A 26,809-nucleotide genomic window follows, 5' to 3' on the forward strand; every position below is an offset into this window, starting at 1 on the left:
AACTGACGTTCTTCACGTAGCTATACGTCAACGCGTATAAGGGCCAGCAGCTCCATAAAACGGTTACCTCTTAGCTCTGATCCTGGATCAGACAGTCCTGCAAGCAACAGTAGCCTAAATAAAATGTGGCAAATATGAATGAAAATTTGGGAAAATCCACAATAATCAATATTACGTTTTAATGATGATGATTATTATGATAATTATTATGCGTTAGTATTAATTAACATTCATTCGTCAAATGTATTATTGGGATGTTATACTTACCCACTGGGCAAGTGGGTATGACCATGAAATGTTGCTGAGACAGAGGTTTTGACCTTGTCTTGATTAATTTCTGAGCTAATCAGTGGTATGGGTGGAAAATCAGTAAGTATTTTCAAATGACCATATACAAAACAACACACACACACACAAAACTCTTCCTCCCTCAGAGAGAGAGAGAGAGAGAGTGAGAGAGAGAGAGAGAGATATCAATGTTTTCACTTGGACAACGTGCGAACAACGCATGCATGCAGACCAAACGCTAAAGGAGCACGATTTAATTCTAGGAAGACGCTTGTTGAAGACAGCAAAAATGATTGCCACTACTCAACAGAACATGACCACGGACCTGGTAAATGGCTTAGTGAATAGTTTCATTATTTTTAAGTTGCTTCCACGATTTATTTTTGTTGTAAAATATCATTGAGCTGTATCTGTGTAAATATCATTGATGCAGCTCTCTGATAAGCATGCATAAACGTTGAAGTTGCGCGTGTGCGTGATTGTGCGCGTATGTGTTTTTGGCTACTGTTGTTAGTATTTCTCTGTTGTGACCAGTCCGCGTCTTTCATTTAAATCAACATGATTTGATTATCGATAAGTATCTGTTTTTGCGTTTTAATCTTTCATTCATACTTTAAATATGTCATTCATACTGCCATTTCCTGAACAAGCTTCTGTGCTCTGACTGCTCTGACTGCAGTGGTCGTGCATTGTAGCCCAAAACATATCAGCATTCGTCTCTTCTATCGCAAACTGATTTAATGTGGTGACTTTTTGTTAAACTGACACAGTTAAATGATGTAGATTTGAATACACCTCATACATTCCGGTTATCGCGATTGAAATATTTATGTTTGTTTTGTGAATAGATCTGACATGCCTGTTCAGTTGTAGCGTAATCTGAAGTGAAATCATGACCGGATTACCAATGCCAAAGGGGAGGATCTTACTTTATTATATATTTATACTGCATGCTGATAAAGAGAGCTCTGCAATCACAGAGTGTGAATGAGCAGGGGATGGATGGACAATCAATTTTATTCTGTAGCCTAATTGTATAAAGTGTATAAGCAATCTACCCACTCAATTAAATTGATGTACAATCTGAATATCAAAGTAGCCTATTATTTATCGCCAGACCCTATGTTTTTCTGCATTTTACATTTCATACTTTTTTTGCCACTGATTTTAATGTCATATTTCTTTGCCCCTTTGTAATGAATTATGTCCACTACATACCCATTCAGCAGTTCTGTGAGCCTATCCAAACAGAGAAGTAAGAAGTTGCAACAGTTTTTGCATGCTATGAAGCCCTACTTGTAGGCTGTCAATAGGTCGCAGAATTGCTGACACCAAGAAATGTCAGTCACAACATGTGACGGTAGTCGGGTTGCATCTTTGTGGACAGTTGCTGATCGCTTCAAACGTTTTTTTAATGAATTCTCTGAGAATTACATTGCCCCTGGAGATTAGTTAGTCTGTTGCTGTATGCTTTTCATCTCGAGTACAGCAATACTTTATAGCCCTGACAAATTGTCTAACTAATAATACACATCACCCATCACCTTCTCAGTGACAGCAGCAATTGAACCATGGCAGCATTTCAGTTCAGAGCTGCACTAATGCATATGGCTGACCAATCATGTGTCAGACTGTTAACATTTTTTTTTTTAAATCAGTGCTGTATTAGGTTGTATTGGTATGTTTCATAGTGTGTGACATGTAAATAATTGAATATACATTATATGTATTTTCTGTCTGAAGTAGCCAGTTTGGATTTTTTTTTTTACATATCCCCTCAATTTAGAATAAATCCCTTTAATTTTGTAGCTTAAACAAGGAAGCCACAAACACTAGTCAGTGTATCCATATCCCTTCTCATTTCCCAGGCTAATGTCTCTCTGTGCTATGGCCCAGTCCCAATCAATGCCTTTTATTTTACACAGCAAAGCAATTCATGTAGCTCCTGCACCTCAGTGCTTGCTTCTGTCTTCACAGATTTCACACTTCTGTAGACAGATAGGGAGCTCTTATCTGTGATGGGTTTGGGGAAACAGAACATTCAGGCTGTATTTATCAGTCGTGTGTGCCTGCATCAGGATCTGAAAGGACACGCACATCTCTCTCATATCTCATCTCTCCTCTCGCCCATGCTTTACAGTGGCATCACACCCCATTCTCCCCAAGGCAGACACGACAATGAGGAGGAGTAGTCGGGGGGGCAGCAGTCATACAGTACCCACCCAGAGCCCTTTTGTACAGTCATTTTATAATGCTTGGTGGGATGCATGAAAGGGAAAGGAGAATGCCTCGCAGCAGAGGAGGCTAAAACAGTGTCTGTTCCATGTGAATGAGGCAAGTGCTGCATTATGTGGTATTATCCCAAAGGGCAAATTTGTCAGCTTCCTCAACCCCCACATCCATAGCCTACTACCTACAACCCTTTAGGATGTGAGGCAAGCAAGGAAGTAAATATTGATTGCCCCCCCCCCCCCCCCCCTCCAGAAAGCATATGATAGCTAAATGTGTAGAATTGCAAGAAATAAGCTTTAAAACGGCATAATTGTCTCTCAGCCTTGTGAAAGTTGTGTAGAGCAGCAGGAAATGAGCTTTAAGACAGACACATTTTGTCTAAGCCTCATGGCAAAATGTGAACAATAGCATGAGATGAGCTATAAAACAGTGATTTTTTCCTCTATGACCCACCAAAATATGATGGGAAAAAGATCTGCCCCCACCCTCTGCTCACTGTTCTGTATTGTACTGTACTTTACTGTGCTCTACTCACTATACTGTAATGTACTGTATTCTACTGTGTTCTACTGTACTCTACTCACTGTACTGTACTGGACTGCACTGTACTGTGCTATCCAAACTATGCTAGGTTCAGATTTGGTCCAGTTCGGTCCATTTATGGACATTAACATCAAGGCCAGGGTGGAATGACCAAATTTCAACTCTCCCAGTAAGAGCTGGGAAAGTTGATATTAACTGGAGAGGGAGAGGGAGAGGGAGGGGTTTTCCAGACTGTTTTAACACTCTTGGTTTGACCACCAGATAACAGAAAGACAAAGAAAACAATTCTGAGCTGAACTTAACAGGATGCCAGTGGAAGGGAGGACAGTAGCAGGTGACCCAACTGTGGTTTGTGACTGTTATGATTTCCCATTGTAGCCAATTCAGTTGCAGTAAATTTCCAATTTGGTAATGGAATTAGGAGTTTAAATAATTTACTAATTCATAAAGAAATGTATATCAGTAAAATCCCTATAACTAATTGATAGGTCTACCATTACTTGTTACTTCTGTTACTATCCTCCCTCCTCATGAGGGAGAGACATTTGAAAACATCATAAAGATGTGTGTGTTTTTGGTAACAGAATTACAAAGCACAAGGCAATATTTCTTCAATTTACAGAAGGTCAACAATTTCTCAGAAACTAAATATAAACGTCTTTACGTCAATATGATTGTGTTTTAATGTATTTCTTATACCTTTTAAGACTTTTCTCGGTAGATGTTTTCTAAGACCCCTTTTCCACCTGTTTATCCAGATACCAAAGTCTTTACCTATGACAATTTTTTTTTTGGGGGGGGGGGGGTGGAAAATGGTTGAAAAAGGAATCTATGCCTTAATCTCCCAAAAATATACAGTCTTAGCTTTCATTTGACGCAAAACTTGATACACTCCTATGAACTTTTACATGGAAATGACCATATGTAGATGAGAGTCAGCGGCAGCGTAGCCTAGTGGTTAAGAGCGTTGGATTAGTAACCAAAAGGTTGTAAGATCGAATCCCCAAGCTGACAAGGTACAAAATCTGTCGTTTTGCCCCTGAACAAGGCAGTTAACCCACTTTTCCAAGGCCGTCATTGACTGATTTGCCATTAACTGACTTGCCTAGTTAAATAAAGGTTAAAAAAAAACATGTCAACAGTAGCTTCACAAGTTGTGTGATTCTGCTTCAGATGATTTATTATGGTATGTTCACCACCTGTTCCAATGAAAGACCGACAAGGAGTTAAGGAGATCCCCCAGAGTCTAATTCATGAATTTTTAACAGCCATATGGAATCTCCCACCAACTAGCTCTGGTGCATTGGGAGTAAATTGAGTAATTCATTGTATGTTGTGTGGTTTCTCTTATTGAGTCTGTAGCCAATCAATACAATGAATTTATTACAATGTACATACAGCATGTGTTTCGTTTAAAGAAGAGGCTGTTACCTGTAATCGTTAGTTGTGTTTCTCAGTGAAGGGGTCGGGGTATATGTCCCGTGATTCCACAAGTTGTCATATTTTACGGGGAGGGACGCTCTGCAGTGGTCCGTCCATCTAAAAGTCCCTTTTACGGGTTGCTTTCTTTCTATTAATTGTTTCCCACTGGACCTTGTTCAGCTGCACACGGTATCAATCATCTCATTTTGTTGAGGGTAATTCCCTTGATCTGCTCTGTCTGTTTGCCATGTTGGGAGTGGAGCTTTGTTACCTCTTACTCATGGAATGAACTTAGTCAGCACTGGAAATGTTTGTGGAGGACTCTCGCAAGGTGCTCTCCCCAAGAGATCCATGGTCGGTTGCCCTTACAAATCTACATTTTGTATAGCAATAGATTGTCCGTGTTTCGGTTTGACTGACAGCTTCATCAAAGCTTTATCTGGAGGCTCCTCTCGGCTCTCTTTCGGATGGATGGCTCACTGAGGAGTGTGTTAAACATGATTCATTTATTTTCATTTCATGTGGATCTTTTCTGGGTCAGCAGAAAGTGTGCCTGCTGTTGATATTAACATCAAGCCTGAGCAGGTTGCTCACTGACAGGACCTAATCCCTCATCTGTCCACCTCTTCTGGCAGCCAGTGCTGTGTTGGATCATCAATTCCTCAGATTTAGCATCACCATCACTGAAATCCACCCAGACTGTGTTGGCTGTGTGTATCCACACTTGGGATTCTCTTCCTGTCTCCTGTATCTGTGTCTCTTTTGCAACAACTTTGACAAAACTCCCTCTTCCCCCAGCCAGCATGCACAGGGTTCTCCCTCTCTATCTTCTTACAACGGTGCATGCAGCCTTAATTGGAAGCGTAGCCTTATGCACCACGCCTCCTGTCGCGGTGCATCCCATTAGGGCGGATGTTTTAGCAGAGTGTTGTATGCAGTCATTAGGGAAGGACTTTGAAATCAAAACACTGTCTATAGTAGATTCATCAGAGCAAAGGAATTAGGTTAACCATGCGTCTCTGCTAGAGACGTGTTTGTGTGTGTGTGTGTGTGTGTGTGTGTGTGTGTGTGTGTGTGTGTGTGTGTGCGGGTGCGTGTGGGTGCGTGCGTGCGTGCGTGTGTGTGTGTGTGTGTGTGTGTGTGTCTGCTTTAGATTAGATTAGATTCGATTCGTTTTTTAGTCACATGCACAGGGTCACATATGTAATCGCAAGGTACAGTGAAATTCTTATGCTCCAAGCTACAAAAGTGCAGGTAAAAAAAATGAGATTAGAATAGTAATAATAATATATACACATTTACAACTGTAGCAATGATAAATGTCCATTTGGGAGGTGGGGACAGGGTAAATGTAGAATACCCATGGGGGGAGCAGCAATGGGGGGAGGGGTGGTAGTCCAGGGGGCAAGAGGGGGACAGAGGGAGCAGTTAGCTGACTTGTGGCTATTCAGCAGCCTGATGGTCTGGGGGTGGAAGCTATTGGCCAGTCTGATACTCATATACTTCCCAGAAGAAGCAAGTCAAGCACAGTCGATGAAGTTGGGAGGACTTTGCCTGCACATCAATTTATTATGATTAACCTTTATTTAACTAGGCAAGTCAGTTCAGAACAAATTCTTATTTACAATGGCGGGCTACACCGGCCAAACCCGGACAACGCTGGGCCAAATGTGCGCCGCCCTATCGGACTCCCAATCACAGCCGGGTTGTGTTACAGCCTGGATTGGTTTGGTATCTCTCTGGACCGCGGTGGGGGTTGTCCCTACTGGCCCAGCAAGTAGTGGTTTTAATATGGATGTGTTATGAAACCGGAGCCAGGATGATCTAATAAAGATAAGACATTGGCTGTGTGTCCATGTATGCTGACGATTCAACCCTATACGTGTCAGGAACCACAGCTACTGTAGTGAAGTCAGTCCAACCCTAAACAAAGAGTTGCAGTTGGTTTTAGACTGGGTGGCCAGTAATAAACAGTAATAAACTGGTCCTGAACATCTGTCAAACTAAGAGTATTGTATTTAATACAAATCATTTCCTAATTCCCAGACCTCATCTGAATCTGGCAATGAATGGTGTGGCTATTGAGGAAGTTGAGGAGACAAAATTACTTTGTCTTACCTTAGATTGCAAACTGCCATGGTCAAACCATATTGACTAAATGCTTGTAAAGATGAGGAGAGGTCTGTCTGCGGCAAAGAGATGCTCTGCTTTTTTGACACCACACTCCACTAAGCAAGTCCTGTAGGCTCTAGTTTTATCTTATCTTGATTATTTTCCAGTTATATGGTCAAACGCTACAAAGAAAGACCTAGTTAAGCTGCAGCTGGCACAGAACAGAGGGGCACATTTAGCTCTTTATAGGGCTGATATCAATACTATGCATTCCAGTCTCTCTTGGTTAAGAATTGAGAAAAGATTGACTGCATCACTTCTTGTTTTTATAAGAAACATTAATGTGTTGGAAATTCCAAATGGTTTGCATAGTCTAATTTACACACATCCCTGACACACACACTTACCCCACCAGACATGCTACCAGGGGTCTTTTCACAGTCCCCAGGTCCAGAACAAATTCATGGTAATGTACAGTATTATACAGAGCCATGATTGCACGGAACTCCCTTCCATCTCATGTAGCGCAAGTGAATAGCAAACCAAATGAAGAAACAACTCACGGCACAACGCCACTCCCCCATGTGACCTACTTGTTGTGTGTAAGTACTGACATGTACTGTATGTGTAACTGATAGATGCACACTACATGTTAATGTGTTTTGGTATGTGTCAGACCCCAGTAAGACTACCTGATGCCATTGGCATCGGCTAATGGGCATCCTAATAAAATCAAATCTATACTGGAAACCAGTCAAGGTATAGGAGTTGTCTCCTCGTTATCTCCCCATTTTCCCATTATGAGACATTTCACACATGTTTCAGGTGTGCAGACAGGTTCTGAGTATGTGTGACCAAGATTGGGGATTGTACATTGCATAAGGAGAAATTAGTGTGTGTGTGTGTGTGAGTGCTAAAGTTGCTGTATAGTGACGGTTCAGAGACAGTTGGTGTAACACAGGGCTGGATGGAGGATCAGCAATCTGTCAACTAGCGATCCGCATGGCTGTTTCCAGGCCACATCAAGGCCTGGAGGAAGGTGATGGTGATGGGGGACAGCAGCCCGCCCGTGGCTCTGTGGCTCTAAGGACAAGGCCAGGCTACAGAGGCAGGCCGCCATAATGAAAGCCGAGCTTTATGGCTGCTCTGTGATTGAGCTCTCACACATCAGTGAGCATTGGGCTCCAGCGTCCGGTCTCAGACAGGCAGACACTCTGAGGGATCACAGAGTAGCTCGTCTGCCGTTATCTTTAATTGCTGATACCATGGCTCTCTCTTCCTAGCAGAGCTCGAAGGAGCATCTGATGAAAATATACAGACATAATATTCCTATGGCAGCTGTTTCTTGTACTTTAATGCTCAATCTTATTTATGTTTCACCTTGTGTTCTTAAACGTTCTGTTCAATTCCCGTCAAGTCTGTTTGATTTATCATGTTGCACCACAGACTTCTATACAGATGTTTCCAACAAATGCTTTTCTTGCAGACTGTCTCCTGGTCTTCTAGTTTTCATGGAAAGTGCGCCCCTCCCCCTCCCTCCCTCCCCCTCCCTCCCTCCCCCTCCCTCCCTCCCCCTCCCTCCCCCTCCCTCCCTCCCTCCCCTTCCCTCCCAACCCCTACCATATGCCCCATTAAAGCTGTAACAGGTGAAATGAGGCGTCAGTATCGAGAAATTACGCCATGACAGAAAATATAGTCTGCAATTAATTTCAAGCTTTTCACTGGCAAACTTTCTCGCTCTGCTTTAAGGAGAATCACTCTAAATCACACAGATTGCTGTCATAGTGAAGGGCTTCGAGCAGCTTTTATTCCCCCAGAGTCTCCCTGTAGCCTGCACAGCAGATCCGCTTGTCTGACAGAGAAACCCCGCTGTGAGACTACGAAAACGAAGCAGCACTAATGTTCTCTCCCTCAGCTGTGTGTGTGTGTCACAACGCTCATCACTGCGTATGTGCATGTGTTTCTATGTGTGTGTGTGTCACAACGCTCATCACTGTGTATGTGCATGTGTTTCTATGTGTGTGTGTTTCTCTTGGCAGGACATGCATGCTTCTACTGGTCCACCACGGAATTGGAAGGGAATTGCGATCGCCATGGTGGTGATTGTGGGTGTTCTATCGCTGGTCATCCTCTCAGTCATCATGCTCACACCTGGTAAGAGGACACACAGAGTGAGAGAGGGAAGAGAAGGAATAGGGAGGGAAGGAAAGGTAGAAAAAGAAAGAGAGAATCTGAATGCAGGAGGGTGAGCAGAAGGGAATAAAGGCAAGGGATGGAGTGAAGGGGGAGAGTGGAAGAATAGAGGAAGTGAGAGAGAGGGAGGGAGGGAGAGAGAGAGAGAGAGGAGGTGAGAGGATGCAGTGGGAGGAGGAGTGGGAACGGACTCACAAGGCTTTCCATCAGACAAACATATCAACAATACCATTACCTATAGGACAAAACACGCCAACGAGGATAAACACAAAGTTCCTCTGCATTGAAAAGACACTCAGACAAAAGCAGAGACTCCAGTGCTATGCTAAGAAGAGGCTATTGTCCAGGAACAGCTGTGCATTGGACTGTGTGAAATAGAGCAAGCTTCATGTTCATTCCTGGGTGGATATGGTGTACACAAACAGAGGGTTTATCCCCATTAGCGTTCTCCCACTTTCCCATTCCTTCTCTCTTTCTCTCTCTCTCTCAACATTCAATTCAAAGGGCTTTATTGCCATGGGAAACATATTATTACATTGCAAAAGCAAATTAAATAGATAACAAACAAAAGTGAACAATAGACATCACACTCACAAAAGTTCCACAGGAATAGAGACACTTCAAATGTCATATTATCTCTCTCTCTCTCTCTCTCTCTCTCTCTCTCTCTCTCTCTGTCTCTCCCTCTCTCTTTCTGGAAGATGAGTCTCATCTATTATTGCAATCCCGTTTCACCATGGAGGATCTGGCGAACGAGAAGTATACAGTTCACGACCCCTGTGTGACCTGGCTGAATGGTAAGAGCTTCTAGCTCTATCTGAGCTAACCCAGATTATCCTGTTGCCCCTGTTTGATATCTGAAAGCTCAGTATCAGGAGATTTAGTGAGATATTACTGTCAAACTTAAGAACAAATAACCAACAGTTATGTGCCGGATACTTTAATAACTTTAATGTCACTTGAATCATATTTACTCATCTTGCATTACTCATCTCATATGTATATACTGCATTCTATTCTATACTATCTATTGCGTCTTAGTCTATGCCGCTCTGAAATTGCTTTTCCATATATTTATATATTTTTATCCATTATTTTACTTAGATTTGTGTGTATTAGGTTTTTGTTGTGAAATTGTTAGATGTTACATGTTAGATATTGCTGCACTGTCGGAACTAGAAGCACAATCATTTCAACACACTCGCAATAACATTTGCTAAACACGTGTATGTGACCAATAACATTTGATTTGATAAACCTTGAGACCCGAAGGAGGGGAAGAAGATACAACATGTGTAGGGAAGCCTATGCAAACTTCCATTCATGTTGGAATCGAGTGAACCAACTAAAAGGTTCACATTTCCCTTGGACCTGTGTTGTCCCTTCCAGAGAATGAGGTTGCTCTCAGAACCAGAGAGGGCCATATCCTGTCCTACAGCCTCCACTCCAACCTCACAGCTACCCTGCTGGACAACAGCTCCCTGGTGAGTAACGGCCCGTTACGGCCCTGGGGCCCTACAGTAGAGGAGACTTATTCCACTATTGATTGGCTCATTTACAGAGACAGCCAGACAAATGGGACCGTTCAATAGACTGACAGGGTCTCCCAGATGGAGAGAGGATACAGAATGACTGTTCAAACTTTTGTAGTTTTAGAAAAAAGAGCACTAGTAACTTTCACTCTAATATAGCTATGTAGAGGAGGTCTATTTGGTTCCCTCACTGTTCAGTTGAAGCCCTCAACATATGGCTTCAAAGAGATTTTTCTTGCAAGGGCCTCATTTTGAAGAGTGCCTGGTTTGGCAAAGCGATGCTAAAAAACCTATCTGGGTCATTGCCTAGGAGCTACGCGGCGTTCTGTTGTCAAGATGGGGAGAAGTCTCCTCTCTGGCTCTCACCAGTTTATCATCTCTGTTGCCATCCTACAAAAGTATTTAGCGTTCAGTGGATGATATAGGCAAGGATACTGCACCTAGGGCCGTGGCTTTCCAAGTGCAATCCCTGACATTATCCATATGAGCCCCGAGGTGATGTTGTTCTTGAAGGTTAAGGCTAATATGAGATCCAAGTAAGTTACTGACACGTGTATCATTTAATTTTAGGAGGTATGCATGTTGTTGATATATTGTTCATTCCGTGTTTCCAGGACCTGACGACCACAAAGTTCCATGTGTCTGCAGACAAGAGGTTTGTCCTGTTGGCATACAACATTCAGCCAGTGAGTGATGCTCGTTTTGACCAAATAACATGCTCATAGCTTGCTCTTCCCGTATTTTTTACAGTGTCAATCATTCGGATCAATTATCATAGTCACAGCCGTAGTAATACCCAATGACACCAAAGACGACTTGCATGCCATGTGGTTTCCTACTCACTCGCACACCGTTCTGCACAGCAGCGCCACAAGCTTATTCCAGACCATCGGAGAAAATCAGTTGAGTCAAATCTGTTTCTGTTGCGACTAACGACACGCCTGTTTCCGCACAGCATGGTGGCTGTAGTACAATAATGACATGCATTCTAATCCAGCCTTTACAGTCAGTGGAATGAACGAGGGGGAGGAAAGTCCCTTATGAAACAGTTAGAGAGAGCGAGAGAGAGAGCGAGAGAAAGAGAGAGAGAGAGAGAGAGAGAGAGCGAGAGAGAGAGAGAGAGAGAGAGCGAAAGAGAGAGAGAGAGAGAGAGAGCGTGAGAGAGAGAGAGCGAGAGAGAGAGAGAGAGAGAGAGAGAGAGAGGGGGAGAGAGAGGGAGAGAGAGAGAGAGAGAGAGAGAGAGAGAGGGAGAAAGAGAGCGAGAGAGAGCGCGAGAGAGAGAGAGCGAGAGAGAGAGAGAGAGAGAGAGAGAGAGCGAGAGAGAGAAAGAGATTAGGTGGGAGCAGGGTGAAAGTAGATTCTTCCCGGTACAGGGTCCTCCTATGTGTGAATGCGCTTTTTAAAATAGAGAACTAGTGATGCTACTACAGTACTGCAGCAGTCTTACATTTTTATTTTTTTTACCTTTATTTAACTAGGCAAGTCAGTTAAGAACAAATTCTTATTTTCAATGACGGCCTAGGAACAGTGGGTTAACTGCCTGTTCAGGGGCAGAACGACAGATTTGTCGACAGATTTGTCGTTCTGTTGTTTTACATGTTTTACATGCTATTCAGACACAGCCAATAGTCAAATCACGGGCAAAATGTATGGGGAATATTCAGACTAGGTAATTATGGGGGAAGTGGTGTAGAAGAATGGAGGGAATTAGGTGGCTGAGAGAGAGGGATCAGTTTGATGTAGATAGCAGTGTGCGGCGAGGGGGAGGCAGAGATGTGATGAGGGAGATGGGGTGTTAAAGTTGGAGCTGCATGCAGTAATGAAATCGCCCTGCTGGTTTGGTGGGGAATGTTAATGAGGAGCTTATACTAGAGTCTAATGTATAATGCACAATTGCAGGTGGTTTGAGGCAAACCCCAGCATAACAAACAACTCTAATAACACATGCATTTTCTCATCTCTCTTTCCCTTGTAATAGCTTTCCCTGTTTCCCCCGCCAACCCTTTCCTTCTGTAAATATCCAGTCGCTTAATAAATAGCTTCCTGTTTCCCCAAAGGAGGGAGCAAGAGGTGTAATATACGGGTAATGTCCTTCAGCACAATTTCCACCTTATTAAAGAGTGTATAGGATCTGCTCTCTCTCTCCCTCATCCTCTCTCTCCCCCTCTTCCTCCCTTTCTTTCTTTCTTTCTTTCTTTCTCTCTCTCTCTCTCTCTCTCCCTCTCTCTTTCACTCTGCTCTAGGATCTGCTCTCCTAAGTTTTCTTATTTAGTAGTTTACAATCATACCATATAGCTTTTGTAGGGCGGCCCAGCTCCCAAAGTGACTCTACACTGTATGCAAGGATTTCCTTTGTGTTGTCTTAGTAATTCAGCCTTCTCTGTGTTGCTCTCCAACCCTCTCTTGTGTCACCTTTGAGAAGCAGATGTTCTGTTGTCTTTACATCCTGTAGGTCTGATATCTGATTGGAGGTTAACTTTAGAGTAATGCCATTGGTCAACAGCTCAGATGTTACAAAGGGGCATCAGATTCATTGCCTTTTTCTTCTTTGTTCCTGACCTGCGCTGGTGAGATACTCTCTCCACCCCATGGACTCTTGGGACATGGCTTTTCAGGCTATGACTTCTCTTCTCTCTCTCTCATAATGCTTTGTAGCTTGAGCATTATGCCTTGTATAATGGTATCATTCATTTTACAAAGTTCTTAAATAATACTTGAGTTTTGCGTTCGCTTCTCATGACCATTTCTTGATCTTAGTTAGCTAAACACATAATACTTGGTTGCACCTGGTTTTACTATAATATTAAATGGAGTCAGATCTATCACGAGGATGAGACCCAGATGCAGACACAGGAGGCAGTTTGATTCTCAGAATATTTAGTATTCGAAAGGGGCAGGCAAAAGGCAGGTCGAGGGCAGGCAGAGGTTGTTAAAGCAGGTCAGAGTCAGGCAGGTACAGGATGGCAGGCAGGCTCAGGACAGGCAGAAAGGTCTGAACCGGGAAGACTAGAAAACAAAAACTTGAGAACAGGAGAACCGGGAAACACGCTGGTAAGACCTGACAAAAACAAGACGAACAGGCAACAGACAAACAGAAAACGCAGGTATACATCCACAGGAGATAACGGGGAAAATGGGAGACACCTGGTGGAGGGTGGAGACAAGCACAAGACCGGTGAAACAGATCAGGTTGCGACAAGATCCGTCTTTCCCTCTCTTTTTGCTTTGCCTGTCTCTCACTCCCTCACTCTTTCTATCTATCTCCACCTCGCTTTTTTCTCTCTATCTCTAGGGGTTTTATGCTGACAATAGCCGTTTGCCCGCAAGCACAGGCTTTCTTGTTGGGGAGAGGAGCGGTGTGCCGCTGAGAATGGCAGAGTGAGACAGAGAGATAGAGAGAGGCAGGGTGGGAGGGAGAGAGAGAGAGAAGAGAGGGAGAGAAGAGAGAGAGAGAGAGACGCAGTAGCAATAGGGGGAGAACAAATATTTGATACGCACCATTCGCCCCTAGATCACCCTGTCCAATCGAAATCAATCAGAAGGGGTGTAAAAGAATGAGTGGGATGGATGCTTAGAGGAGAGGGCTGCAGTGGTGGGAAATGGATGAGTGGGCTGTGTGTTAAGTTGAAAGGCTTCTCCCCTGGATTTCATATTAGCTGTGAGGCTTTGGGGAGGTTTGTGCCTAGTGGGCGAAAAATAAATAGATTTTGAGAGAGGTGGTATAGTTAGAAGTACGGGTGGCGGGGGAGGGGGGCATAAGGGAGAGAACAAATTCAAACCTCCTGTGTAGCAGAGGTTTCAATCTCTCCTCAACATGACCAATAGTCTGATACATGTGTGTGTTTGCGTGTCTGCGTGGGTGCGTTGATGCATGCGTGTGTTTGCGTCAGTGCTTGTGAGAGTTGTTCCCTTTGTTTGACACAAAAAGAGGGGAAGGAGAGGATGGATGGAGATAGAGTGGAAGGGATGAGGAAATGCAGCCAGAGCCAGACAGGTGGAAACTGCCAAGACTGTGCAATTTAGAAAGAAAGGAAATACAACTGGAGGGTTTGGTCTGCTCTGCAGTTACAGACAATGAAGTGCTTGTATCAAAGACAGCATATTGAGGCACTACCAGAGAGAAATGCAGGTTTAGTACTAACAATGGGCTGGGGGAAGAAATCTATTATCCCTGTATTGTGTGTACTGGGTCATTCCACAAAATTAGTCCCTTTTGCTTCCCTTTGATATTTAAAGTAGAAATTGTGCACCAATATTGCATTTTAAAAGCTTGTTATATTAAATGAAGTCCCCTTAATCTAGACCACATAGAGAATTCAATAACTCAGATTTTTTTTATGAGTAAAGACTTACTACAGTGACAAAATGCAGCATTTTGACACGACCCTCAGTGAACCCTCTGTGAATTCTAGGAAGATTTGTCTAAGAATTTGATTTCTCAAATTTTTCACCTTCATCGTTAAGCCCTCGTTATTTTGCTGTTTTGAGAACGTCATTTCTGAAGATTATTATTTATTTCATGTGATTAGTGATTCACATACACTACCGGTCAAAAGTTTTAGAACACCTACTCAGACAAGGATTGTTTTACTATTTTAATAGTGAATAGTAATAGTGAAGACATCAAAACTATGAAATAACACATATAGATTCATGTAGTTACCAAAAAAGTGTTCAACAAAATCAAAATATGTCTTATATTTGAGATTCTTCAAAATAGCCACCCTTTGCCTTGATGACAGCTTTGCACACTCTAAAAAGAATCCAAAGGAACATTGGACATCTAATAGTCAAATCATAATGTAAAAGCAGATGACCTGGTTCTGCTCTTTGTGGCCATTTTCTGGTGTTTCCTGGTGGAAAACTGAGCGAGTCGAACAAATCGCAACAACCCTGTTACCCCATAGATAGACAGGCTAGAAACGTTTGAACTACAAGTGGATTTATGGTTGATTTAAGATGAAATTGTCAACCCCGTAACGGTCAACCCTGTAACGGGCTTAATAGGCACTTACCGTAGTCATTTGTTGGTCCCACGGTAATGCCGGCACGTTTTGGACTTCTCACCTCCTGGATCCGTCGACATCTGTTGCATCCGCTGATACATTGTGCTCCACCCACAATAACATCTGATAAATACATGTATGAGACCAATAACATGTTATTTTCTTTTATTAATTGGTGTGATTAACTGAGTTAGAGCGATGTTTATGAGACAAGGGCGGATCCCAAACACATTTTCTTCTCACAAAAACATCTTTAAAGTAAGAACAGTTTTAGTTACAAACTGATGTGACCTATCTACGAAAAGCAGGGACTCTTGCGAACACGCACATATTTTGCTCTATGACACTCCCAAGCCACACAAGAGTCGCTAGAAGGTTAAGGGGTTCTTCTACACAGAAGATCATAGGAAATCCCAGGACATAGTGTCTATAATACTGTAATAAGCTCACATAGTTGCTGTCTCAAACGTCAAACTCCACACAGTTGTCACTGACTAGTTGGATATTAATTTCCCATTGAGCAAACCATTTTTCTTCTTACAGCATTCATATAAATACATTTTTTATCAGGTTTTTGCTTGGCAGACCAATTTGTTTTTATTGACGTTTATCAATAAAACTCGTGCATGCAACTGTTTATGTCAAATTCATTTGTGTTCTACTTGCAGCCCAGGTTGTCCTGAAAAGAAAATGTCCAACACTTCATTGCGAGGCTAAATATGAGGACAGTCCAAGCAGATGAATGAAATAAGTGAATTTCAGCTTGTTTTGCTGTGGGATGCCTGATTCCAATGGAGCTAACCTCTTGAGAGGGGAAAGTGTTTTTCATGAAGTTCAACATGTGCTCTCTATGACATAATGTTACAATGTTGTACAATCTAACTTAAAAAAATAATAATAATCAAGTTACACTTCTCAAAAGGTACCTAATTGATGGAATGACCCTACTGCAGCGCAACAATACCTACCAATATCTCGCCTCATACAAGGACCGTTGTAATCTCATTACTGTCCCATTGTCGCCAGGTCCCAAGTGAGCCCACACACGCTGGTCTCGTCTGTTTACAGTGTGGCTCCTCCATTTGGGGTAAAGTCATGGCGGGGGGGGGGGGGGGGACAATCCGCCAGAAGAACAATCTGGCGGAACACTGGGGAAAGATTTATGACTTACCTACTTAACGGCCACATTACAATTCATTCCCTTTCTCTTAGACACGCATACAAGGGTGAGCACAGATACATACACGCAAAGGCCCTTGCACACGAACACACACAGGAACTGTAACACACACGCACGCTCTCAGACATGCACCCACACACACACACTGAGACAGACGCACGCACACATGCGCACCCACGCAAGGCCACACACAAACACACCCACACACGTACGCACACAGTCCCCTCCTCGCACTCAGTATCCTTCTTCCCTCCCCTAATGATAAATGATGAGCCACACCTGTGTCTATTTTGTAGACAGTTCCTAAAGAGCTAATTAACCAGAGTGCGGAATGATAAGGCGACACCCCTCCATCCAGCGGGAGGGACTCGTCTCGTTACACTGCCACCACACTGCTCGCTCTGTGACCTGTTAAATAGCCGTGAACTCCTCTGGCTCAGACCCTCATCCTTTACCTCGGTGCCTCAGTTTTCTTCAGATCTAACTGTTTTCTGTTGTCATTGTGTTTTGTTTTGGGTGCAGTGGCCTCTTCCTCAAAAGCAATGAAAGGGACCTTTCTCTCTCAGGGTGACATTTTCTGGTGTGAAACATAGCCCTTCTCTTTACAGTCATGCTCCTTTGCCTCTCTGTGTTTCTCGGTTTAGAGGACCAACAATATGGGAAGTAATCCAATTGCACTGTTAAGTATGCTACTGGAGACGTGACATTCAATTACATTAGGGACACGCTTTCCCAGGCTTTTCCTTTGGCTTCTTTCAGAAACTAGTGGGCAAACAACACACTTCAAGTCTTTGTTTTAGAAATGGAGTGTCCTCTTCAGCCTGCCGAGCTGCTCACTTGTCAAGATGAGTTACCACTCTGGATCTTTTTCAATCTGAGGGATATTGGCTGTACTTATGTTACTTAGGGGTTAGAGAAAGACATACTCCCTATCTTTCACATCCTCACATGACATCATTCCTCTAATATCTCCTATTATCTGTCAGGAGAGACTGAGTTATCATTGTTTGCGCTGTTTGACTGGGTAGTTAGAACTGATGTTTGCGACAATGCAATGTGATTGATGGAATTGTTGGCCGTTTATTTACTTAATTGGATTGTCCTATGGTCTAACTGTAATGCGTGTGTCTGTGCTTGAGATTGAGTGTGTTCTTGAGTAACTCTGGACCACTGTGCCCATCATGTCCTCTACCTCCAACAGATTTTCTCTCAGTCCTTTACAGCATCCTATGCCATCTACAATGTGGCTAATGGGTAGGTACTGTAGATCCGTGAATGCTAATGCATGGGCTGCACTGGGCATGTGTATTGCCAACGCAAGCGGGCCCTGGCCTCGACTGACCAAGCACCTCCAAGTGTGTCTCTTTTCATCTGAACGTCATCTGTTATGTCAGACATATCCATTACTCTTAACATTGTCCTCGCTGACTTTAAACTATCAGAGTAAGCTGGGAAATTGACAGCCAGAGATTCCTCCTACCTGCTGGCTCACCAGTAAACAAGAGCTCCCCTGTATCTGTGGATGAAAGCCTGGGCCTTGTGAGGAGCATCAAGGCCTCTCAAAGAAATTCAGAAGGATCTGCTCATTTTACAAAAAATGAAATGCCTGGTTATGTCTTGTTACAAGATGCCTGCCTGTTTTTGGAGGAACATAGTGCTGTTCCAATGCATTGAAAGAGGTATTGATCCATTGCATGAACCGACCTCAATCTCTGTATGGTTTTGCATTTGCATCTTGTCTTTTTTACGATACCTGTCAAATGCTTATGAACAGGCATGGACGGATCTACGTTCTACTCCGTTATCCACTAGTGGCTTTAGAGAGGCCATTCGTTCCTAATGGAGGGATTCTGTGTTTGTCCCAGGGATCTGCTGGAGCTTAACTCTCCAGCAGGGGAGAAGGCAGGGATACAGTACGCAGCCTGGGGGCCGCAAGGGAACCAGCTGGTAAGGCAGCAGCTCTCACTCATTCTGCATCCCACCTCAACAGTGTCTGGTGGACTGGAAATGTGTTTAACACCACAACAAATCTATAACACCTCTATTTATCTGTGTTTAATATTGGAGTTATAATGATTAAAAAACAACATGTCAGTGTTTGTTGCAGATTAATATTGGATGATTATGTGTTATGAATGTAAAGTGTTTTCAGTGCAATGTTTGTGTTCCAATGGCACTTCAACACATTCAGTCAGTGGCAAGCTGAGATGTATTGGCCTCTAACTTGGCTGGCTGATGAATTCCCACTTGGAGTCAACAGGACATTTGATTCAGCCAGCCAACACTGAGCTCTCTATCTGCTTGCTTTGATAATGGATTAGTACTGTCTCTCTGTTGCTGCCAGGCCTATGTGTTTGAAGGAGATATCTACTACCAGCCAGCCATGACCAGTAAGCCCCTACGCCTCACATCCACAGGCAGAGAGGGGCTGGTGGTCAATGGTCTATCCGACTGGATGTATGAGGGTAAGAGATACTGCAGCAACATCCACTAACACCTTAAAGGAAAACAACTCTATTTGTTTAAGTAGTCCAAGTTTTTAAGATAAGTAACTTTCAAAATACAGAACTCATCCCTGTATGATGCATTTTGCTGCGTATGATGCTGCGTTTTGCATGATTTCTGTGTTTTGAAAGTCGCATATCTTGAAAACTTGAGTGCTGACAAGCAAAACATTTCGGGACTATGTCAACAATGGAGTAATGAAACAAAGACCAAAATATTGTTTTTGGGTGGAGTTTTCCTTTAACCTATCTCTATCATAGCCATTGATTGACAACTGTTGCCAACTGTTCCAAAATTGCCAACTGTTTGCAAAATGAGGTTTGTCGTTTTGAAAGCTGTTCCCTGAGATGTATGGTATTGCAGATAATATATGACTTTGATACATTGTTTGCACTATTGGCAATGTGTAACATTTGGACTTCCATCAGTAACAAATGTGTATTGAAACTGATTGCTTTGTTCTCTTGTAAAATGTTTACAGAGGAAGTGCTCTTGACTTACTCTGCCCACTGGTGGTCCAAAGATGGCGCTCGCTTGGCATACTTCACCATCAACAACTCTGCCACACCCTTAATGGAGATACCTTACTTCCTGGGTGGAGTCTATCCCTCCAATGTTTTCTTTCCTTACCCTAAGGTAAACACTGATTTTAAAATATATAATTAACCAATAATGCAATGTGTAAAAGCTCCAAGACTGTCATGTCATCTAACTAATGTTATACTAATGTAATAGTCTGAACCTGTGTGTCTGTGTGAACAGGCTGGCTCCACTATCCCCACAGTCAGCCTTTTTGTGGTGAATCTCTATGGTCCAGCTCACACTCTAGAGATGATCCCTCCAGACTCTCTCAGGGCCAGGTACCATCTCCAAAATATAACTTCATACTGTAGCTCAACTAAGGACTATGTTGTTAACGTTTATATTTTATTTTACTGTCCAATAAACTTTATTTTCTTGTATTTTATTTCTTCAAATGTCTCCCTAGAGACAGCTACATCTCCATGGTGAAGTGGATCAGCAGCACTCGTCTGGTGGTGCGTTGGTTGAACCGGGCCCAGAACCAATCAGAGCTCTGTGTGTGTGAGGCTACCACAGGGGCATGTTCAGAGGTGAGAGGTCAAAGGTTATTTCACAGTAATTCAATAGGGTCTCCTCGCTCTGCTGCCATGCATTACTTTTATAGCATTTTCATCTCCTTTACACACTGGGGGGTTTGGATTGATTTTCTTAAGCCACCATATCTCTTCCTTCCAGCTTAAATAAGGTCAATTATACTTCCTGTGATGAATTTCCAATGACACGCTGCAGCATTTCTCTACCATCTCTCTCCAACCAGTCCTTATGGATTGATTACAATATTAACATTGGCTGCTTAATTATGTTGATACATTTTCTTTATTTTGTATCTCTGTTTTAATTCCACAGAAACACACTATGGTCATGGACTTAATGCAAAACCAACGACAGGTAGGCGTCACTCATTTCCCAAAATCTGCTACTCATTGAAACTGGTACCCTTGATACAGTCTCAATCGACCCATTTGTGATATTTCCTGGATTGTTATTGTTGACCATGCCTGACTCATTTGCCCAACAGGAGGTGCCATTGTTTTCATCCGATGGCTCTTGGTTTTATTTGACACTGCCAGCCAAGCAGGGTGCCCGAGGGGAGTTCCGCCACATTGCCAGTCTCCCTGCGCAGGTCAGTGTGAGGGCAATAAAGTTTAACACCTCTGTGTCATCCTCCAATGGTTTAACGTCAGACTGCTTGTTAAGCCTTCAACAGGGTGACATACAACAATATGTGATTATACAGATTTGAATAGCAGAGAACTGAAGTCTTGTCTAGGCAGTGATTATTTTAGGTATATGTGACTATGTATCTGAATTGCGTGTGTCTGAATGACTCTACATTCCGCTGACAATATTATTCTCGGCATCTCCTCTCCACTGGCAGTCTGTCTGTTTCTGTATTCATCCCCCTCTCTTTCTCTCTCCTCCAATGTGACACAGCCTGCCATCCCCTCTGTCCCTCCTCGCTTTCTGACGTCCGGGAACTGGGATGTCACTGTGCTGTGTGCCCTGGACGAGGACAACGGCAAAATGTATGTGAGAGCCCCTGTGTGTGATGCTACATAGCATAATATGTACAGTCAGAAGTTTACATACACCTTAGCGCAAAAAAATGTAACTCTGTTTTTCCACAATTCCTGGCATTTAATCTGAGTAAAAATTCCCTGTTTTAGGTCAGTTAGGATCACCACTTTATTTTAAGAATGTGAAATGTCAGAATAATAATAGAGAGAATGATTTATTTCAGCTTCTATTTCTTTAATCATATTCCCAGTGGGTCAGAAGTTTACATAGACTCAATTAGCATTTGTTAGCATTGCCTTTAAATTGTTTAACTTGGGTCAAACGTTTCGTGTAGCCTTCCACAAGCTTCCCACAATTAGTTGGGTGAATTTTGGCCCATTCCTCCTGACAGAGCTGGTGTAAACGAGTCAGGTTTGTAGACATCCTTGCTCGCACACGCTTTTTCAGTTCTGCCCACAAATGTTCTTTGGGATTGAGGTCAGGGCTTTGTGATGGCCACTCCAACACCTTGACTTTGTTGTGCTTAAGCCATTTTGCCACAACTTTGTAAGTATGCTTGGGGTCATTGTCCATTTGGAAGACCCATTTGCGACCAAGCTTTAACTTCCTGACTGACGTCTTGATGTTGCTTCAATATATAAACATCATTTTACTCCCTCATGATGCCATCTATTTTGTGAAGTGCACCAGTCCCTCCTGCAGCAAAGCACCCCCACAACATGATGCTTCCTCCCCCCATGCTTCACGGTTGGGATGGTGTTCTTCTGGTTGCAAGCCTCCCCCTTTTCCCGCCCAAAATAACGATGGTCATTATTGCCAAAACAGATTTTTTTTTTGTTTCAAAACATTTCTCCAAAAAGTACGATCTTTGTCTCCATGTGCAGTTGCAAACCGTAGTCTGGCTTTTTTATGGCGGTTTTGTAGCAGTGGCTTCTTCCTTGCTGAGCGGCCTTTCAGATTATGTCGATATAGGACTCGTTTTACTGTGGATATAGATACTTTTGTACCTGTTTCCTCCAGCATCTTCACAGGGTCCTTTGCTGTTGATCTGGGATTGATTTGCACTTTTCGCTCCAAAGTACATTCATCTCTAGGAGACAGAACGCGTTTCCTTCCTGAGCTGTATGATGGCTGCGTGGACCCATGGTGTTTATACTTGCGTACAATTGTTTGTACAGATGAATGTGGTACCTTCAGGCGTTTGGAAATTGCTCCCAAGGATGAAACAGACTTGTGGAGGTCTACAATTATTTTTCTAAGGTCTTGGCTGATGTATTTTTATTTTCCTATGATGTTAAACAAAGAGGCATTGAGTTTGAAGGTAGGCCTTGAAATACATCCACAGGTACACCTCCAAATGACTCAAATGATGTCAATAGAAGCTTCAAAAGCCATGACATCATTTTCTGGAATTTTCCAAGCCACAGTCAACTTAGTGTATGTAACCTTCTCACCCACTGCAATTGTGACACAGTGAATTACAAGTGAAATAATCTGTCTGTAAACAATTGTTAGAAAAATGTATTGTGTCATGCACAAAGTAGATATCCTAACCGATTGGCCAAAACTATAGTTTGTTAACAAGAAATTTGTGGAGTGGTTGAAAAACAAGTTTTAATGACTCCAACCTAAATGTATGTAAACTTCCGACTTCAGCTGTATGTGAGAGCCTCTGCAATTTGATGCTAGAATCAACCCACATCTATTTAACATTTTATACAGGCATAGTTAAATGCTGGAGCAAAGTATTCCATTCTCAGAAATTATCATTAAAACGATATGGGTTTATATTTATTTGCTTTGCATGATTAGAAGTGAGAAGTAGGCAGGGTTGGGGAGTAACTGATTACATGTTGTTAGTTACATGTAATCTTCTTATTTTTTATGTAACTAATCAGTTACATTACAAGCAAACATATTTTTATGAGATTACATATGCTTTTGAAAAACTAGATGATTACTTGGATTACTTTTACATTTAGAAAGGATGTTTGCTAAAAAAAATACAATATGACACTTTTCTGTTTTCTCAATGACATTCAATTCAGCATTGTGGTCAGCGAGTCTATAATACACCAAATGTGTTTGATAGATCCTTTTTGTCTTCTTCTAATGCCTCTTAAGGGGAAAATAATCAAAAGTAACTGAAAGTAATCAGATTATGTTATTGACTTTTGGTAATCCAAAAGTTACATCACTGAAAAAAATGTTGTTCAGGAAACTAACTAGTGACTGTAATAGATTATATTTAGAAAGTAACTTACCCAAACCTGCAAGTAGGCTACGGTTGTAGAACGATGATTAGGACAGAAAAACACACACGGGTATTATTGCAATTTGAAAGAACTAGCCCATGATCCCTAAAAGTTCATGGATCTAAGTTAAAGACAACATGTAGTATTCACTTAAAACAGATCTGGCTTTGTTTTCGCTCAGATCAAGTCAGCTGATACTGAACAAGACAGGATTAGATGGTCTTCGACTGAGCGGTCCACTGTTTTATTCTGTCAGTACCAGGCTCGGGGCACAAGTCCTTCATGCTTAGACAAATTGAGGTGTAGTGTGTGTGCGTGTGCGTGGGTGTGTGCTAGCATCATCCTCATGGAGCATGATGGGAACCGGAAGGTGTAGCCAGATGGTTGCACAAAGTCCCAACCCAGCTAGCACATAACGTTCTGAGAACCATTTGTTTCTTAGAGCTTGGTGAGAGCGTGGTTGTCCTATGGTTGTTTAGCATACAACATTCCCACAACTTTCTGGGAATGGTGCAGAATAGTTGCTTGGCTGTAGAACATTTTCTGCACATTTAATGAAAATTAGATTTTGGTATTTCATTTACTTTAACAGAATGTTTCTGAAAAGTTCAAACATGATTACGTTTAATTTCAATTTTGGTAATGTTCTACGAACGTTCTCCAACTGGTTTGACATTGGGAATGTTCTCAAATAGTTAATGGAACGTTAAGAAACAATGTTCTTCTGTGGGAATTTCAGTATTTCAGCATAACGTTTCCTACAGATTTCCTAATGGTTCTGTTAAAGTCATGTTCTCAAATTGTTCCGAGAATGTTATACATTGTGGGAATGTAAAAAAAATATATATATATATTCATTCACATTTATTAACAAAAAATTCCATTCTCATAACATGAAGAAAACTTTCCATAAAAAACACAAGAATACTTTAGTAACATTCAGAGTAACAACGTTCTAAGAATGTTATTTAAAAACATACATTCCATTCTCAGCATCAACAAAATTCTATCTTGTTAAGTGTGTTGGCCACGCCCACTAATTGGCCACACCTGATCTTAATGAGTGCTTGTTTCCTTTGAAATGGGGTTTGTTTGAATAGACTAAAATTAACAGCTTTGTATGTGTAAAAAACATGCGCCCTAGCTCCATTCTGGTAACACAGTGGACTAATTCCATGGATAGAGAACAGAAGAGCATAGTTTCAAATTTCACAAACGCCATGTCACAAAAAAAAATACATGTATTTGCATGATTAATGCCTAAGGAAATGTATTTCTACGTCAATCAATCAAATTTAATTATAAAGCCCTTCTTACATCAGCTGATGTCACAAAGTGCTGTACAGAAACCCAGCCGAAAACCCCAAACAGCAAGCAATGCAGGTGTAGAAGCACGGTGGCTAGCAAAATCTCCCTAGAAAGGCCAGAACCTAGAAAGAAACCTAGAGAGGAACCAGGCTATGTCAGTCCTCTTCTGGCGGTGCTGGGTTGAGATTATAACAGAGCATTGCCAAGATGTTCAAATGTTCATAGATGACCAGCAGGGTCAAATAATAATCACAGTGGTGGTCGAGGGTACAACAGGTCAGCACCTCAGGAGTAAATGTCAGTTGGCTTTTCATAGCCGATCATTCAGAGTATCTCTACCACTCCTGCTGTCTCTAGAGAGCTGAAAACAGCAGGTCTGGGACAGGTAGCACGTCCGGTGAACAGGTCAGGGTTCCATAGCCGCAGGCAGAATAGTTTAAACTGGAGCAGCAGCACGACCAGGTGGACTGGGGACAGCAAGGAGTCATCAGGCCAGGTAGTGCTGAGGCATGGTCCTAGGGCTCAGGTCCTCCGAGAGAGAGAGAAAGAAAGAAAGAAAGAAAGAAAGAAAGAAAAAAGAGAGGAATTATGTGTGCTTGAGGATTCAGAAAAGTGTATTCAAAATAAGGTAGAAGTGTTATTAAAAGTCTTATTGAAATATTCAGTGAAAGTTTTACGGAAGTATTTTGAAAGCCACCAAATAACATATAGGAAAACTTTAAGGGAACCAGAGTAAAATGTTCTTAGAACCTCCCTGCAACCTAAAAATATATGTTCCCAGAACAGGAGAAATGATCACTTCTGTTTTCAAAACGTTTACAAAACGTTTACAAAATGTTTACAAAACGTTCAGTTTTACCAGTCAGGAAATTCATGGCTTCGTTCCCACAACCAATGTGAATCCAAAAACATACCTTCCCACAACTTCCAAGGAACCAAATGTGCTAGCTGGGAATTGCCCATGTGGTGGCTGGCATGGCTGTTTGCCTCCAAGCAAGACACTCATACTGCACAGCATTTATATACTGTACATTCTGCTGTATAGACAATGGAGTCAAAGTGAGACTCAAATCACTGGACATGTTCTGTAATTCACCCTTATTGAGAGTGTCTGCGAATCAACTGATACCATGAATTTGTTGAGTGAAGCATGTAAATCATAAATACCAGATGGACTAACATACAGTATCTCCACATTCAGCGGTCCTGGAAGATGGGAGTTGATTGACTGTTTCCTATTGACTGCATCACTATGTCTTCTCCGTTTGCAGCTACTTCCTCAGCACAGAAGAATCCAGACAGAGCAGACATCTGTACAGGTGAGGCCATCCCCTGTCAAAAACGATTTGATCCCGAATTTCCTCCTTTGAAGGCGTGCTGGCTTTGACTGATGAAGTCAAATTGGCTTTATATCCCAAAACAATACTTTTTAGTTATTAAAACATACCCTTGTTTTACGGAATGTAATTTCCGATTTTTAAGACAAAGATATTCGTTTGGCAGCCAACGAAAACAAAACGAGTTACGTGAAATTCAAGTCAAAGCAATGGTGGCTCAACAGCTTTTGGGTTTCATGAGAAGGTGGATGGTCAGAGAAGTGAGGTGTGAGCTGAAGGGTTATATAGCGCAGCAGCTGAAGCCATTCCTCTCCAGTGCGCTTTAGGCAGACTGCCCACCTAACACATTTATCAGAGAGGGGACCAAGCCAACTCAGTGCTGTGGTAGAGAATGCGTCCCAAACTGCTCCTTATTACCTATATAGTGCACTACTTTGGACCAGAGTCCTAATGGGCCTTGGTCAAAAGTAGTGCGCTGTATCGGGAATAGGGTGCCATTTGGGACGCAGGCATAAAGACTGATCCACAACCTGTGATTAATGTGCTCAGCTCCCCAGGTTCATTCACCTTATATGTTATATATAGTTTTTTTATTACTCTGCTTTGGGCCTCGCTAGATGATAGAGCAGAGGGAGAGAAAGGTGTGGTTTAAAGTGGGTTTTCTGGGGAAGGTGTATGCATTCTTTTTTGGTACCCTTGTACCCTTATTTTCAACCTTGGAAGAGTCGTATTCTTGTTTGAGAAGTCAGTCGTATTCTCGCTTGAGAAGTCGACTCAGTAATTCATTTTAGCATTT

At 42.3% G+C, this 26,809-nt stretch overlaps 1 protein-coding gene across 1 annotated transcript in view; it reads left to right on the forward strand.

Annotated features, from left to right (window-relative positions):
- The first annotated feature begins 464 nt into the window (after window positions 1-464).
- Window positions 465-26,809, forward strand: part of LOC110492107 (inactive dipeptidyl peptidase 10) — a 34,657-nt gene continuing 8,312 nt past the window's right edge. Inside the window, exons 1-15 of the mRNA XM_036947035.1 lie at window positions 465-616; window positions 8,637-8,751; window positions 9,492-9,587; window positions 10,180-10,274; window positions 10,937-11,008; window positions 17,710-17,762; window positions 18,374-18,455; window positions 18,853-18,973; window positions 19,495-19,649; window positions 19,776-19,873; window positions 20,002-20,125; window positions 20,442-20,483; window positions 20,614-20,718; window positions 21,030-21,121; window positions 25,948-25,995. Of these exons, the coding sequence (XP_036802930.1) occupies window positions 509-616; window positions 8,637-8,751; window positions 9,492-9,587; window positions 10,180-10,274; window positions 10,937-11,008; window positions 17,710-17,762; window positions 18,374-18,455; window positions 18,853-18,973; window positions 19,495-19,649; window positions 19,776-19,873; window positions 20,002-20,125; window positions 20,442-20,483; window positions 20,614-20,718; window positions 21,030-21,121; window positions 25,948-25,995 (1,406 nt within the window). The 5' untranslated portion in view covers window positions 465-508. The remainder of the gene's footprint in view (window positions 617-8,636; window positions 8,752-9,491; window positions 9,588-10,179; window positions 10,275-10,936; window positions 11,009-17,709; window positions 17,763-18,373; window positions 18,456-18,852; window positions 18,974-19,494; window positions 19,650-19,775; window positions 19,874-20,001; window positions 20,126-20,441; window positions 20,484-20,613; window positions 20,719-21,029; window positions 21,122-25,947; window positions 25,996-26,809) is intronic.

This window comes from Oncorhynchus mykiss, chromosome 16 (assembly GCF_013265735.2).
Source record: "Oncorhynchus mykiss isolate Arlee chromosome 16, USDA_OmykA_1.1, whole genome shotgun sequence".
Classification (NCBI taxonomy): domain Eukaryota; kingdom Metazoa; phylum Chordata; class Actinopteri; order Salmoniformes; family Salmonidae; genus Oncorhynchus; species Oncorhynchus mykiss.